Source organism: Chelon labrosus (assembly GCF_963514085.1).
Source record: "Chelon labrosus genome assembly, chromosome: 20".
Taxonomy (NCBI): Eukaryota; Metazoa; Chordata; class Actinopteri; order Mugiliformes; family Mugilidae; genus Chelon; species Chelon labrosus.
This window is the reverse complement of record NC_140353.1, coordinates 5,722,498-5,734,741: the sequence shown is the minus strand read 5'-3', so window position 1 is coordinate 5,734,741 and position 12,244 is coordinate 5,722,498. Positions and strand designations below refer to the sequence as shown.

Sequence of the window (12,244 nt, the reverse complement as noted above, 5' to 3'; positions counted from 1 at the left end):
CAAAGACAATAATATTACATTTGTCTCTTAACTAGATGTTCATACGGAAGGAAATACTGAACTACTGGAGTTTGTTTCTGTCTCAGGAGTTTTCGAAAGAAGTCGAAGGAAAGTCCGGCCTGAAGAGCTCAGTGGTTACCGAGGGCAACCAGCTGCTGCGATTGAAGAAAGTGGACACGGTAGTGCTGCGCTCCGACCTCGCTCGCATCGACACTCAGTGGAGTGAGCTGCTCACACGCATCCCAGTGGTCCAGGAGAAGCTGCACCAGGTACCGTCACATGCAGCCAGACTGAACAGGCTTAGAGCTGGTCTTGAGCAAATAGGATTAGCCAACCCTTTCTGCTGCTTCTCTCGTAATTTCATTGAACTACCAACATGTGTTTTTCTCCTTGATGTGTGGGTGCAATGTTTTATTTATTTATTTATTTATTTTCAGATCCAAATGGAAAAACTGGCCTCTCGTCATGCCATCTCTGAGCTGTTCAACTGGATATCGTTGATGGAGAACGTCATTGAGGAGGATGAAGAAAACCTCAAGAGTGCTGTGGGGTCAAATGTGATCCAAGATTATTTGCAAAAATACAAGGTAGTTGACTTTTTTCAGATTCATGGTAGTTTTTGCATGCACTTTTTCTAACCTGGTTATAAAGGTGATATACGTTATGGTTCTAAATATAAATCTGCAGCTGTCTATTGATCTTGAATCTACTGTTGTTTCCTCTCTTTAGGGCTTCAGGGTGGATTTAAGCTGTAAGCAGCTGACTGTGGACTTTGTCAACCAGTCAGTGCTGCAAATCAGTGGTCAGGATGTGGAGAGCAAGCGCAGTGATAAGACAGACTTTGCTGAGCGCCTGGGAGCCATGAACCGGCGCTGGCAGATCCTACAAGGTCGCATCAATGAGAGGGTGAGGCCACAACCGCTGATAGTGAATAAAACAGACTGACCACGACATTTAAGCATGCAGCACAGAATGGTAATGGTTTATTTTTGCATGAAACACTCGTAGATCCAGTTCCTGGAGAGCCTGTTGGAGATGTGGTTGGAGTATGAGAGCAGCGTTCAGGCTCTGAAGTCCTGGATGGGAACTCAAGAAGAAAGACTGAAGAGGAAACACAGAATAGAGGATTTGACATCTGTGCAGAATGCTCTCAAAGACTGCCAGGTACAGGGGATCTGATTTATTTCTGTGTTAATGCGCTGTGTTAATCCACGTTATTACTACGACACACAATGTCTTTTTATATATTAAGTAAAAAGTGTTTGTTTTTAGGAAATGGAGGAGGTGGTGAAAGAAAAAGAAAAAGAACTAGAGAGAGTAGAGGAGCAGGGCTGTGCCCTCGTCCAGAACAAGACCGATGAGGCGTGTGCTATTGTCATGGAGACGCTCCAAGGTGTCAATCACACCTGGGCTAACCTGGACCACTTGGTAATCTCCCTGTTCTCTTTTCATGCACTGTTTTAATGTGGTACTTGAGTCAGACCTATCTAGTCTACTCTGTCCTGATTGTTGTTAATGTGTTATACTATGGCCTAATTTTTTTCATGCCAACTTTAACAGATAGGGCAACTCAAGATCAGCCTGAACTCAGTGCTGGATCAGTGGAGTCTATACAAACGGGCTTCAGAGGAGATCAATGGTTACCTGATGGAGGGAAGGTACTCTGTGTCTCGTTTCCGCCTCCTCACAGGATCCCTGGAGGCTGTTCAGCTGCAAGTGCAAAGTCTGCAGGTATATTAGAATAAACTAGCCTGTGACTCATTGTCCGTCTCAGCTGGGTATAGCCATCAAGATAGATTTGCTAGTATTGAATGTATTGGTATGTGTTTCTGAAATCTTAGTGCAACACGAAGCTGACCTTTGCATTTTTCATTAGGGATTTGTCATGGCCTTGCTGGTGAATTAAAAACATTTTTTTTCTGTCACTGTGAAGGATTTGCAAGAGGAATTGGAGAAGCAGGAGAGCAGCCTGAGGAAGTTTGGTGCTGTGACCCACCAACTGCTGAAGGAGTGTCACCCTTCAGTGTCAGACTCTCTCAACAATGCCCTTAAAGATGTCAATGCAAGGTGATCTTAATTAAGTTAATATATATATTTTAAGATTAATACTGTTTGTGGTTCTTTAAATCATTTAAAGAGTTTATTGTAAATACACTGTTCTCTTCAGCGTTTACATTATTCATATTTGTACTCAGATGGACTGGCTTACTGGAGGAGATTGCAGAGCGTCTTAGAAGCAGCAAAGCCCTGCTGCAGCTGTGGCAGCGCTACAAGGAGCTTTATGAGCAGAGCTGCAGCAGCATCCAGCTGCAGGAGGAAAAGGCAGACCAGCTCCTCAAGACCACCTGCAGCAAGGATGTTGCTGACGAGGAGGTTTCCGTCTGGATCCAAGAATGCAGCGTGAGTGAGGCCAAAGCAGCGACTTATTTTAGATCAAAACAGCTGTTCAGTGTGACTATATGTTTTCAGGCCTCACTATGAAAATGACTCTGATGTCATTGTTTATAAATGTTTTTATGTGTTTTGTGGGTGCTTGATCTCAGGAGTTGCTCCGCTCCCAAGCTCCAGTGCAGGCCTCTCTTCAGGTTCTCCAAGAACTGGGAGAACAGCTGAAACAGCAGGTGGACACATCAGCAGCATCTGCCATCCAGTCAGACCACCTGTCTCTCACCCAACGACTGTCTGCGGTAGAACAGGCACTGACCAGACAGCTCACCACACTGCAGGTAAAAGGAGTTTAGATGCTAAGCTGTCTGTTTAACTCACTCATTTACAGATGACACATTATTTTGGGTTGACTTCTCTGTCTTTTCTACACCAGACTGGAGTTCAAGACTATGAAACCTTTAATGATCAGCTGGAATCTCTGGGGAAATGGATAGTTGAAGCAGAGCAGGGTCTGAAGGTGCAAGATCCTAACAGCTCCACTGACCTGACAATCATCCAGGACCGTATGGAGGATCTCAAGGTTTTTTTTTGTTATATTCGTTTTGCCCATTAGAACAAATCGACATCATAACAACCAGTTGTCCAGATACTGAGAGCTGTAAGCATTTTCTTTTCTCTTTTTTTATTTTACAGAGGCTGATGTTGAAATTCAGCAGTATGGCCCCTGAATTGGAGCGTCTAAATGAGCTTGGTTACCGGCTCCCTCTCAACGATTCAGAGATCAAGCGCATGCAGAACCTTAACAGAAGCTGGTCCACAGCCTCAGCACAGACCACAGAAAGATTCAGGTATGTCAGGATCCTTTATGCAAAGAATTAAATTCTGTATATATGTGTTTCTGAAAATAAATGTGACCATGACAGTGCATTTTAGGACAAAATATTTCAAAGAGAAGTTATTCTTATTGTGTAACAGAAAGCAGAACAGGCATAAATATTGCACATGGCAGCACAATTTACTGTAACGGCCAGTCTACCGTTTCTTATTTGTTGTTTTTTTCATTGCAGCAAACTACAATCATTCCTGCTGCAGCAGCAGACCTTCCTTGAAAAGTGCGAAACGTGGATGGAGTTCTTGGTCCAAACAGAAGAGAATCTGGCAGTGGAAATTTCTGGGAACTATCAGAGTTTGATGGAGCAGCAAAAAGCTCATGAGGTTAGAGTCGGTTTAAAATAAAATACCTTTAAACACTTGCTTTTGTGCTTATTTATTAATAAGCATTGTTTTGTTTTACAGTTATTCCAAGCTGAGATGTTTAGTCGCCAGCAGATCCTCCACTCCATCATCAGTGATGGGCAGAGGATGTTGGAGCAGGGTCAGGTAGATGACAGGTAAAAATCCACATTACTCCTGATCGCTTTGTCAGAGTACTTTCTATGTGTCTGTCTTTGCCAGTCATGACGCTTCATTCTCACGCAGAGATGAGTTCAACCTGAAGCTGGCTCTTCTGAGTAACCAGTGGCAGGGCGTGGTGCGACGTGCTCAACAGAGACGGGGGATCATAGACGGTCTGATCCGCCAGTGGCAGCGCTATAGAGAAATGGTGGAGAAGCTGCGCAAATGGCTCGTGGAGGTGTCCCATCCTGCAGAGGCGCTTCAGTCAGGGAATACAATTCCTCTGCAACAAGCTCGTTCCATGCTGGATGCTGTCCAGGTACTGGCACATTGAAAAACTGTAACTGTAAATGAATATAGATACTGATAAAATAAGATAAGATCCGTGGCTTCATAATAATTCCTTCTTTCTGGTTCAGCTGAAGGAAAAGGTGCTACAGCGTCAGCAGGGCAGCTACATATTAACGGTGGAGGCAGGTAGACAGCTGCTCCTGTCGGCCGATAGCCGTGCGGAGGTGGCTCTACAGACAGAGCTGACTGATATCCAGGACCGATGGAAACGAGCCAGCATCTGCCTGGAGGAGCAGAAGAAAGAGCTTGCCACCTTGTTAAAGGTAAACCAGATGAAATGGCAGCAGCTTGTGGAGTATAGGCGACGTGAGGAGACTATGAAGGTGTACTGTTTTATTTATTGGAGCATGTTGGATTGTAGGGATAGATTTGTATACTATTCTTTTTCTGTTTTCAGCTATATATATATGGAAAGCCCAAGAAGAAATTTTCTGAGCAATTCACTTAGTTTGGTTGTATAGTTTTGTTGTATTTGCAGCCAGTGTTGTGTCATATCTGGGGATGTTTTGTGTTACACAGGACTGGGAGAGATGTGAGAAAGGGATCTGTGGCTCACTGGAAAAGCTTCGAGCCTTCAAACGGCAGCTGTCTCAGCCTCTTCCTGATCACCACGAGGATTTGCAAGTTGAGCAGATGCGCTGCAAGGTGACAGCCTGGTCGTTTTCAGTCATTTCATTAAGTGGAAGTTTTGCATTTGCCAGATCTGTTGAGCCCATAAAATATTCGTCTGTGAGATTTACAAATGATATAATGTGATTCTTGCTTCAATAACAGGATCTAGAGAATACATTTGACGGCTGGACAGGCGATCTGGCACATCTGGCTGTGCTGAGAGAGTCACTGTCTTGCTACATCAGTGCCGAGGACCTTTCCGTGTTGCAGGAACGTATTGAGCTGCTGCATCGACAGTGGGATGAAATCTGCCACCAGGTACTCTTCTCTACTCAACACCTCTCCAAATCTGATTGAATATAAAGTGTGCTGTTTGTCTGAGGAGCTGCTGGAGAATAATTTAAAATTAAACTCTGGCCATATCACTCTCTACCTCTGAGAAATAACATATTGTATCACATGTTATAACCATATTACATTTATATGAGCGTCACTGTTTTATTGTGTTGTTATATCCTGCAATTTCATGATATACCAGATGGTGTTGCTATTGTCAAACTATAAAAGCGTACATTAGAAGATATAAAGCATAGATAACTTAGCTCGATATATAGAGATCAAAGTCTTTAATACTTTATCTTTCCTCACGCTGACTTTCAGGTAAATAACATTTTAATACAGGAAACAAAGTTTTTATTTTTAAGTTCTAACTTAAGATGATATATAACGCTAAATCTTAAAAAGGAACTTCATCTTCTGCTTCTGTTATGTTGCAAAGTGTGCAAAGTCATTTTCATTAGAAACAGACAGCATAGAAAGCTGAAACCAGACTGACATCCTGTGTGGAGCAGATAAAATACACGCACAGGAAACGCAGAAGCATGTCCTTGCTGCAAGATGCAAATGAAACCGTCACAGCAGCGGAGACATTTTGATATTCATTTACTTTTTAAAAAGTGAACCTTGCCCTGAGATGCTGTCAACTTTGTGTATTTTACTGTTCTTCTGCAGCTGTCACTGCGCAGGCAGCAGGTGAGTGAGAAACTAAATGAGTGGACTGTATTCAACGAGAAGTACAAGGAGCTCTGCGAGTGGCTCACCAACATGGAGAGCAAGGTGTCGCAGAATGGAGACATCAGCATCGAGGAGATGATCGAGAAGCTCCGCAAGGTAAATATATATACAGTATGCTTTAATGAGCCAGCGACACCTCTTACATTTGCGTGCAAAGTGTGATGTTAGTAGTAGCAGTAGAACTGGACAGAATAAAAGCTGCATACATGTGTTTCAGTTTCATTTGTTCGTCATCTTAGTATTTTCCCCATTTAGAGTTCCTGATTCTTGATCGTAAAGACATGTGTTTTTGTTTGCTACGTTGTGCATGCTGCAGAACTCCTATTGCATTTCACATGCAATTCATATTCTGAATATATTCTCCTACAACTGCAGTCAGAGAGTATAAATTGCATGGCTGTGCTGCATTGTTTCTCAGGACTACCAGGAGGAGATTACAGTGGCAGAGGACAACAAATTGCATCTGCATCAGTTGGGAGAGCGCCTGGCGAGGGCCAGCCACCAGAGCAAAGCCACTGAAATAGATCAAAAACTCAACAAGGTCAGCGACCGGTGGCAGCATCTCCTGGATCTCATTGGAGCTAGGTGAGCACGCACACTTTAGCAAGGTTGCTTTTACTGTTTTTATCCCCAGTAAATACAGCATGTAAATATAACATAATAACAAATTCTGTTAACAGAGTGAAGAAGCTGAGAGAAACTCTGGTGGCCGTTCAGCAGCTAGATAAAAACATGAACAGCCTACGCTCCTGGCTCGCCCACATCGAGGCAGAGTTGTCCAAACCCATCGCCTACGACGCCTGTGACTACCAGGAGATACAGAGGAAGCTTGATCTGCAGCAGGTAACATGCAGAACAGTGATTAAGAGATGTGCAATACTATATTATAGATTGTATTATGTCTCTGCAGTAATTCACTGGTAACCTCAAACCTTAAATATCAGAGTTTTTAGTTCACATAACACTGATTGAACAGAATCCTATTTTTGTCATGGTTTTAAGTTTCCCTTATATCATCTTCCTTCTGCTCTTCTTTGTCTATTTGTGGAACAACCATTGATTAACTCCAGATGCAATAAATCAGAGTGGCATTCAAACCATTACACAGCATAGATGCAATATATCACTTAAATTATTTTCTTAATTCTCTAAATGCTTAAATGGAAATACAAATTTTAGTGGCCATTTAATTGAAAATGAGCAATCAGCTATTAGTGTATCCACCTGTGGAGGAATAATGATCCTGCAGAAACCAATTAATTAATCAAAAGTCATTACTGTAATGTGTCACACATTTGTACAAAGTTATTCTCCGATTTCCCTCGTGCTCATTCAGACTCTTTTACTCTTATCTTGGCGGTTAGGAGCTTCAGCGTGATATAGAAAAGCACAGTACAGGAGTGGCATCTGTGCTGAACCTGTGTGAGGTGCTTCTGCACGACTGTGACGCCTGCGCCACCGACACAGAGTGCGACTCCATCCAGCAGGCAACTCGGAGCCTTGACCGCCGCTGGAGGAGCATCTGTGCCTTGTCTATGGAGAGGAGACTAAAGTAAGATGTTGAATAAAAAAAGAGCAGTAGCAGCTGATGGAAACCAGTTACTGTGGTTTAAAATATCTGAATGTTTGCCTCTGTTAGGATTGAGGAGACGTGGCGTTTATGGCAGAAATTCCTTGAAGACTTTGCTCGTTTTGAAGAGTGGCTGGCCACTTCAGAGAAGACTGCCGCTCTGCCTAACTCCTCCGATGTACTATACACTGTTGCCAAGGAGGAACTGAAGAAATTTGAGGTGATGCACAGATGAAAATTCTACATATGATACTTTCATATAAAATGTATTTTAAGCCTGTATTTTCTGAGAAATATCTATGCATGTCCTTCTACAGGCCTTCCAGAGACAAGTCCACGAAAGCCTGACCCAGCTGGAGTTAATCAATAAGCAATACCGCCGCCTGGCTAGAGAAAACCGCACTGACTCTTCCTGTCGTCTGAGGGAGATGGCCCACGATGCCAATCAGCGATGGGACAACCTGCAGAAGAGGGTGGCATCCATCCTTCGCAGGCTTAAGGTATAACATCCCAACCACTATCCCAAATAATATTATGATTTCTTGATTCCTATTTCAATCTTTAAATGCGTTTCTGAATGTCTTCTCACTAAATCAATGAATTATGAACACCTTTATTTTATCTCTGCAGCACTTTATTAATCAGAGAGAGGAGTTTGAGACAGCCAGAGATGCCATTTTGGTTTGGCTGACAGAGATGGACCTGCAGCTGACCAACATCGAGCACTTCTCTGAGTGTGACATTCAGGCCAAGATCAAACAACTCAGGGTAAGTCTGTCTGTATTTCTTACCTTTCTATTACCAGTCATCTTTTCAATTTTGAATATTGTCTGGGACTCTTTTGCACATTTTTTTGCAAGAAATTGAGTAAATATTCATTTTTGTTCAGTCTTGTGACCATTTGTTCTATTTTTTTACTCTGGCGTGGAACCCCCGAAAGTACTGGCATGTTTGGAAAGCTATTGAATGATTTTTAATACTTTACTTGTCTACACATTATCGAGGGTTTGAGAAACGTGTCTCATAGTCTGATATTTGCCATTGCTACAACCCCTGGTCTGCTATTGCATGTTAATATTGTAAAGTCCTACTGAACATTAAAATTGCTAAAATCAAATCAGGAAAGAAGCATTTTGTGTGTTTTGCATTCAAAACTCCTCTTCCTCCGGTCTCACAGTCGTTCCAGCAGGAGATTTCTCTGACAACAGCCAAGATCGAGCACATCTTCCACCAGGGTGAGGCGCTGATCGAGAAGAGCGAGCCTCTGGATGCTGCTGTCATCGAGGAAGAGCTGGAAGAGCTGCAGCGCTACTGTCAGGAGGTGTTTGGTCGAGTGGACCGCTACTACAAAAAACTCATTCGGCTTCCTGTAAGATCTTAGATTAAGAGCGTGTATGTAATGTGATAATTCATTGTGGCTTAGCTTCACGTGTAATTCTTTGAGCACTAAAATCTTTTATCTGTAGCTTGCAGACGATGACACTGAAGTGTCACTCTCCGATCGTGAGCTGGAGCTGGACGAGCCTTGTGATTTGTCCAGCCTGCCGTGGAGTGAGCGCTTGGGCGATGGTTTCTTGTCACCTCTGCCCTCCTCTGGCCGCTCAGCCTCCCTGGCAGCCCAGCTCCGGACTGAGCGCTCAGGCAGGGACACTCCCGCCAGCGTGGACTCCATTCCTCTGGAGTGGGACCATGACTACGACCTGAGCCGCGGGCTGGAGAGCGCCAGCAGGGCCCTGAGAGAGCAGCAGAGTGAGGAGGGAGACTTCATCCAGCGCCCTGCCTCAGGCTTGTCAGGTTAGTTTCTATACACGCACACATATATATATACACAATAATAAACTGCTAAATCTGTTTTTGTAGAAAGGTATGTCTTTAAATTGAGATAAATTCAGCATGAATAAGCGTACACGAACATGACACTGTCTAGTTTTGAGCTGTGACATTTTGGAAGTCAAAAATGAAAGGATAAGTTCCCTTCATGCACAAAATTAAAGAATTAAAAGAGATGAGAGTAATAGAACAATGTCCTGGCTATTATTTTGTTAGCTATTTAAAATGCAAACATAGTGACACAAGATGGTGTCTCTATGGCTCATTGTCACCAGGCTCCATCCACCTGATGGTGCTTTAAAAAAGGTTTAAAGACAGCAGATCAATACTACTTTAATCCGTTTATTTAGTCAAACCCTGTAAATGTGTGTACTGTACAATGTTTCTTCCAGATGTAGTGATCCCAGAGAGCCCTGAGGCCTATGTTAAGCTAACAGAACAAACACTGAGGTCCTCCACTGGTAGGCAACAGCAGACCCCAGCATGCCACATGTTTGGGGTCAGAAATAACAGCCTCACCCTGAGCGATACCACACCTATAGCCTATTCACTGGCTTTAAATTTGATTTGTGTTGATTTCCTCTCTTATACACACTTTGGGCACAGGCTATAACCAATGGCAACACTTCCTAACACTGGGGGATAGGGTCAATTCCATTTATATTTCTTCAATTCACTGGTTCTACTCTGGGCTCTAATTCAGTAGAACCAAAATGGAATTAAGCCTAACCCTTCTTTCTAACTAGCTTTCTTACTTTTGTTTGACTTGCAGCGTGCTGTGTAGCTAACCTGTTTGGATTATTTTTTTATTTTTTTAGATGTGCATTTTGTGTTTCGAAAAGCATGTTTTTATGTGTCACAGCTGAACTCTTAGATTATTAAAGAAGGGACTGCAGATTTGTTGGAAAGTTTCATAGACTCCGTTCACACAGAGGCAAATCAAGGTTTTGAACGCTAATGCTTGCTCCTGATGCAAGTTGCACAGCGGAGCAATGTTTAACTGCGACAGGCACCATGAGTGATAAGGGGAAAAACCAATCTGCATTCCTGTCTACCTCTTCTCATTGATTGCTCCTTACATCTTGTGATTCTCTTTCTGAACGGGGCCTTATCTTCTCTTTGGTTGTTAAGCATATTTGAATAACAAACCATTCAGATTAATTGTATTCTGTGAAGATGACGAGCTGATGTTGTGCCAACAGGGGAGGTCGCCTCTGCAGACTCTCATGCTCACCCTCTTGACGTGAGTCGATTCCACCTGCAACAAACGGACAGCAGCCGCAGCCGCACTCCCACAAGCACAGAACCGGATGCCTCTTATATGGGATACGTATGTGTTACTCTTGTCATATTAGTTGTTTTGAAATACTGTGCATATTTTATCCGCTTGCAATGATTTTAAAATGCCTGTAACCTAAAATGCATCTATTGTATAGATGCGACTGCTGGGTGAGTGTCGTGGCAGTATTGACACAGTGAAGAGGATGGGAGTTGAGCTGAAGGAAGAAGAAGATACAGTGTCTGGATTGGCAGATCCCAGCAGCTCAGAGTCTCAGACTTCAGGTAATTCTGCACTGAATTTGTGTAACTTACATCACGGTACACTTAAATTAACATCTGAGTGCATGTTGTCTTCTCTCACAATCTCATAATCTAGGAGTGATTGAACGCTGGGAGCTCCTGCAGGCTCAGGACCTCAGTAAAGAGATGCGCACAAAGCAGAACCAGCAGCAGTGGCAGCAGCTGAACTCGGACCTGAACAAAATTTGGACTTGGCTGGGGGAGACGGAGGAAGAACTGGAGCAACAGCGGAGGCTGGACCTCAGCACGGACATCCAGACAATTGAGCTGCGCATCAAGAAGCTCAAGGTATGATTGTAGCTTTGCTTTGTGTCTTTTATTTTTTATTCCTTTAAATGTTACAGTCACATTTTTTAGCTCTTGTCATTCTTAAGAGTCATTTGCCATATCCAAGTTCAGTCAGTTGATTGTTTGAGAAATGTTTTATTTGTTTAAACACTCAAGGTCTTTATATTGTTTCCTTGTATTGTTCGCAAAGTTTCCACTGACGCCTTCGTTTCTTAACTGTAAACTGCACGTGTTTGTCTACAGGAGCTGCAGAAGGCGTATGACAAGCGCAAAGCTATCGTTCTCTCCATCAACCTGTGCAGTGCAGAGTTCCTGCAGTCGGATACAGAGGAGTCCAGAGAGCTACAAGCTAAACTCAAAGACATGAACAACCACTGGGACAAACTGGGCGGCTCACTGGAGGAGTGGAGGTCCTCACTACAGGGAGCTCTCATGCAGTGTCAAGTGAGTACCAGTGTTTATATTAAACTGGCGCCTTAATGGGTAGATTTAATTGTTTGGTCAAATTACTTATTATGTTATCTCCATGTGATCAACAGGATTTTCATGAGATGAGTCATGGTCTGCTGCTCTGGTTGGAAAACATCGACCGCCGGAGGAATGAGGTTGTTCCCATTGACCCCATCCAGGACAGTGACACTCTCCACGAGCATCATAAAACACTCACGGTACTCAAACCTAGCATTGTTTTAAAACAATTACACTGTAAAATAACCATCTAATGTGGTATTTGTCCTGAAAAAGAAATAGTTCAAGGTCTTATATTGTTTTTTGAATGTATGCCTTCATTTCAAATCCCTACAGCAAATCCGCCAGGAGCTGCTGGACTCTCAGCTTAAAGTCGCCTCACTACAAGACATGTCCCTCCAGTTGCTGGTCAACTCTCAGGGCAGCGACTGCCTGGAGGCCAAGGAGAAGGTTCACGTCATTGGGAACCGACTCAAACTGCTGCTTAAGGAAGTAACCAGAGACCTCAGAGAGCTGGCTAAGATCCTGGATATAACAAGCAGTCAACAGGTAGAGCTTCACACACACTTACTCCTGTCCTGTGTTACCTGCACGACCTTGTGGATGCAGTTACACAAATCTTTTATATTTATTGTGCATTTTGGGGGATATACAATTAAAATATAATTTAAATTAATATAAACTTTA

General features: G+C 43.1%; 1 protein-coding gene across 9 annotated transcripts in view; it reads left to right on the top strand.

Moving 5' to 3' along the window:
• syne1b (spectrin repeat containing, nuclear envelope 1b) overlaps positions 1 to 12,244 on the top strand; it is a 69,678-nt gene that overhangs the window by 52,510 nt on the left and 4,924 nt on the right. For 4 of the 9 annotated variants that reach the window (XM_084568821.1, XM_084568820.1, XM_084568818.1 and 1 more), the window contains 33 exons: positions 87 to 269; positions 438 to 587; positions 730 to 906; positions 1,009 to 1,164; positions 1,273 to 1,428; positions 1,561 to 1,731; positions 1,934 to 2,067; positions 2,196 to 2,400; positions 2,544 to 2,726; positions 2,822 to 2,968; positions 3,082 to 3,236; positions 3,456 to 3,603; positions 3,685 to 3,779; positions 3,868 to 4,102; positions 4,203 to 4,397; positions 4,654 to 4,779; positions 4,909 to 5,064; positions 5,758 to 5,916; positions 6,239 to 6,405; positions 6,501 to 6,663; positions 7,185 to 7,372; positions 7,460 to 7,610; positions 7,708 to 7,890; positions 8,021 to 8,158; positions 8,568 to 8,759; positions 8,857 to 9,184; positions 9,613 to 9,681; positions 10,423 to 10,550; positions 10,657 to 10,783; positions 10,878 to 11,089; positions 11,333 to 11,533; positions 11,629 to 11,757; positions 11,894 to 12,106. In XM_084568821.1, coding sequence (XP_084424947.1) covers positions 87 to 269; positions 438 to 587; positions 730 to 906; positions 1,009 to 1,164; positions 1,273 to 1,428; positions 1,561 to 1,731; positions 1,934 to 2,067; positions 2,196 to 2,400; positions 2,544 to 2,726; positions 2,822 to 2,968; positions 3,082 to 3,236; positions 3,456 to 3,603; positions 3,685 to 3,779; positions 3,868 to 4,102; positions 4,203 to 4,397; positions 4,654 to 4,779; positions 4,909 to 5,064; positions 5,758 to 5,916; positions 6,239 to 6,405; positions 6,501 to 6,663; positions 7,185 to 7,372; positions 7,460 to 7,610; positions 7,708 to 7,890; positions 8,021 to 8,158; positions 8,568 to 8,759; positions 8,857 to 9,184; positions 9,613 to 9,681; positions 10,423 to 10,550; positions 10,657 to 10,783; positions 10,878 to 11,089; positions 11,333 to 11,533; positions 11,629 to 11,757; positions 11,894 to 12,106 — 5,520 coding nt within the window. Of the gene's footprint in view, positions 1 to 86; positions 588 to 729; positions 907 to 1,008; positions 1,165 to 1,272; positions 1,429 to 1,560; positions 1,732 to 1,933; positions 2,068 to 2,195; positions 2,401 to 2,543; positions 2,727 to 2,821; positions 2,969 to 3,081; positions 3,237 to 3,455; positions 3,604 to 3,684; positions 3,780 to 3,867; positions 4,103 to 4,202; positions 4,398 to 4,653; positions 4,780 to 4,908; positions 5,065 to 5,757; positions 5,917 to 6,238; positions 6,406 to 6,500; positions 6,664 to 7,184; positions 7,373 to 7,459; positions 7,611 to 7,707; positions 7,891 to 8,020; positions 8,159 to 8,567; positions 8,760 to 8,856; positions 9,185 to 9,612; positions 9,682 to 10,422; positions 10,551 to 10,656; positions 10,784 to 10,877; positions 11,090 to 11,332; positions 11,534 to 11,628; positions 11,758 to 11,893; positions 12,107 to 12,244 lie in introns of all 9 variants that reach the window. The other 5 variants (XM_084568814.1, XM_084568816.1, XM_084568813.1 and 2 more) reach the window with 2 other exon arrangements.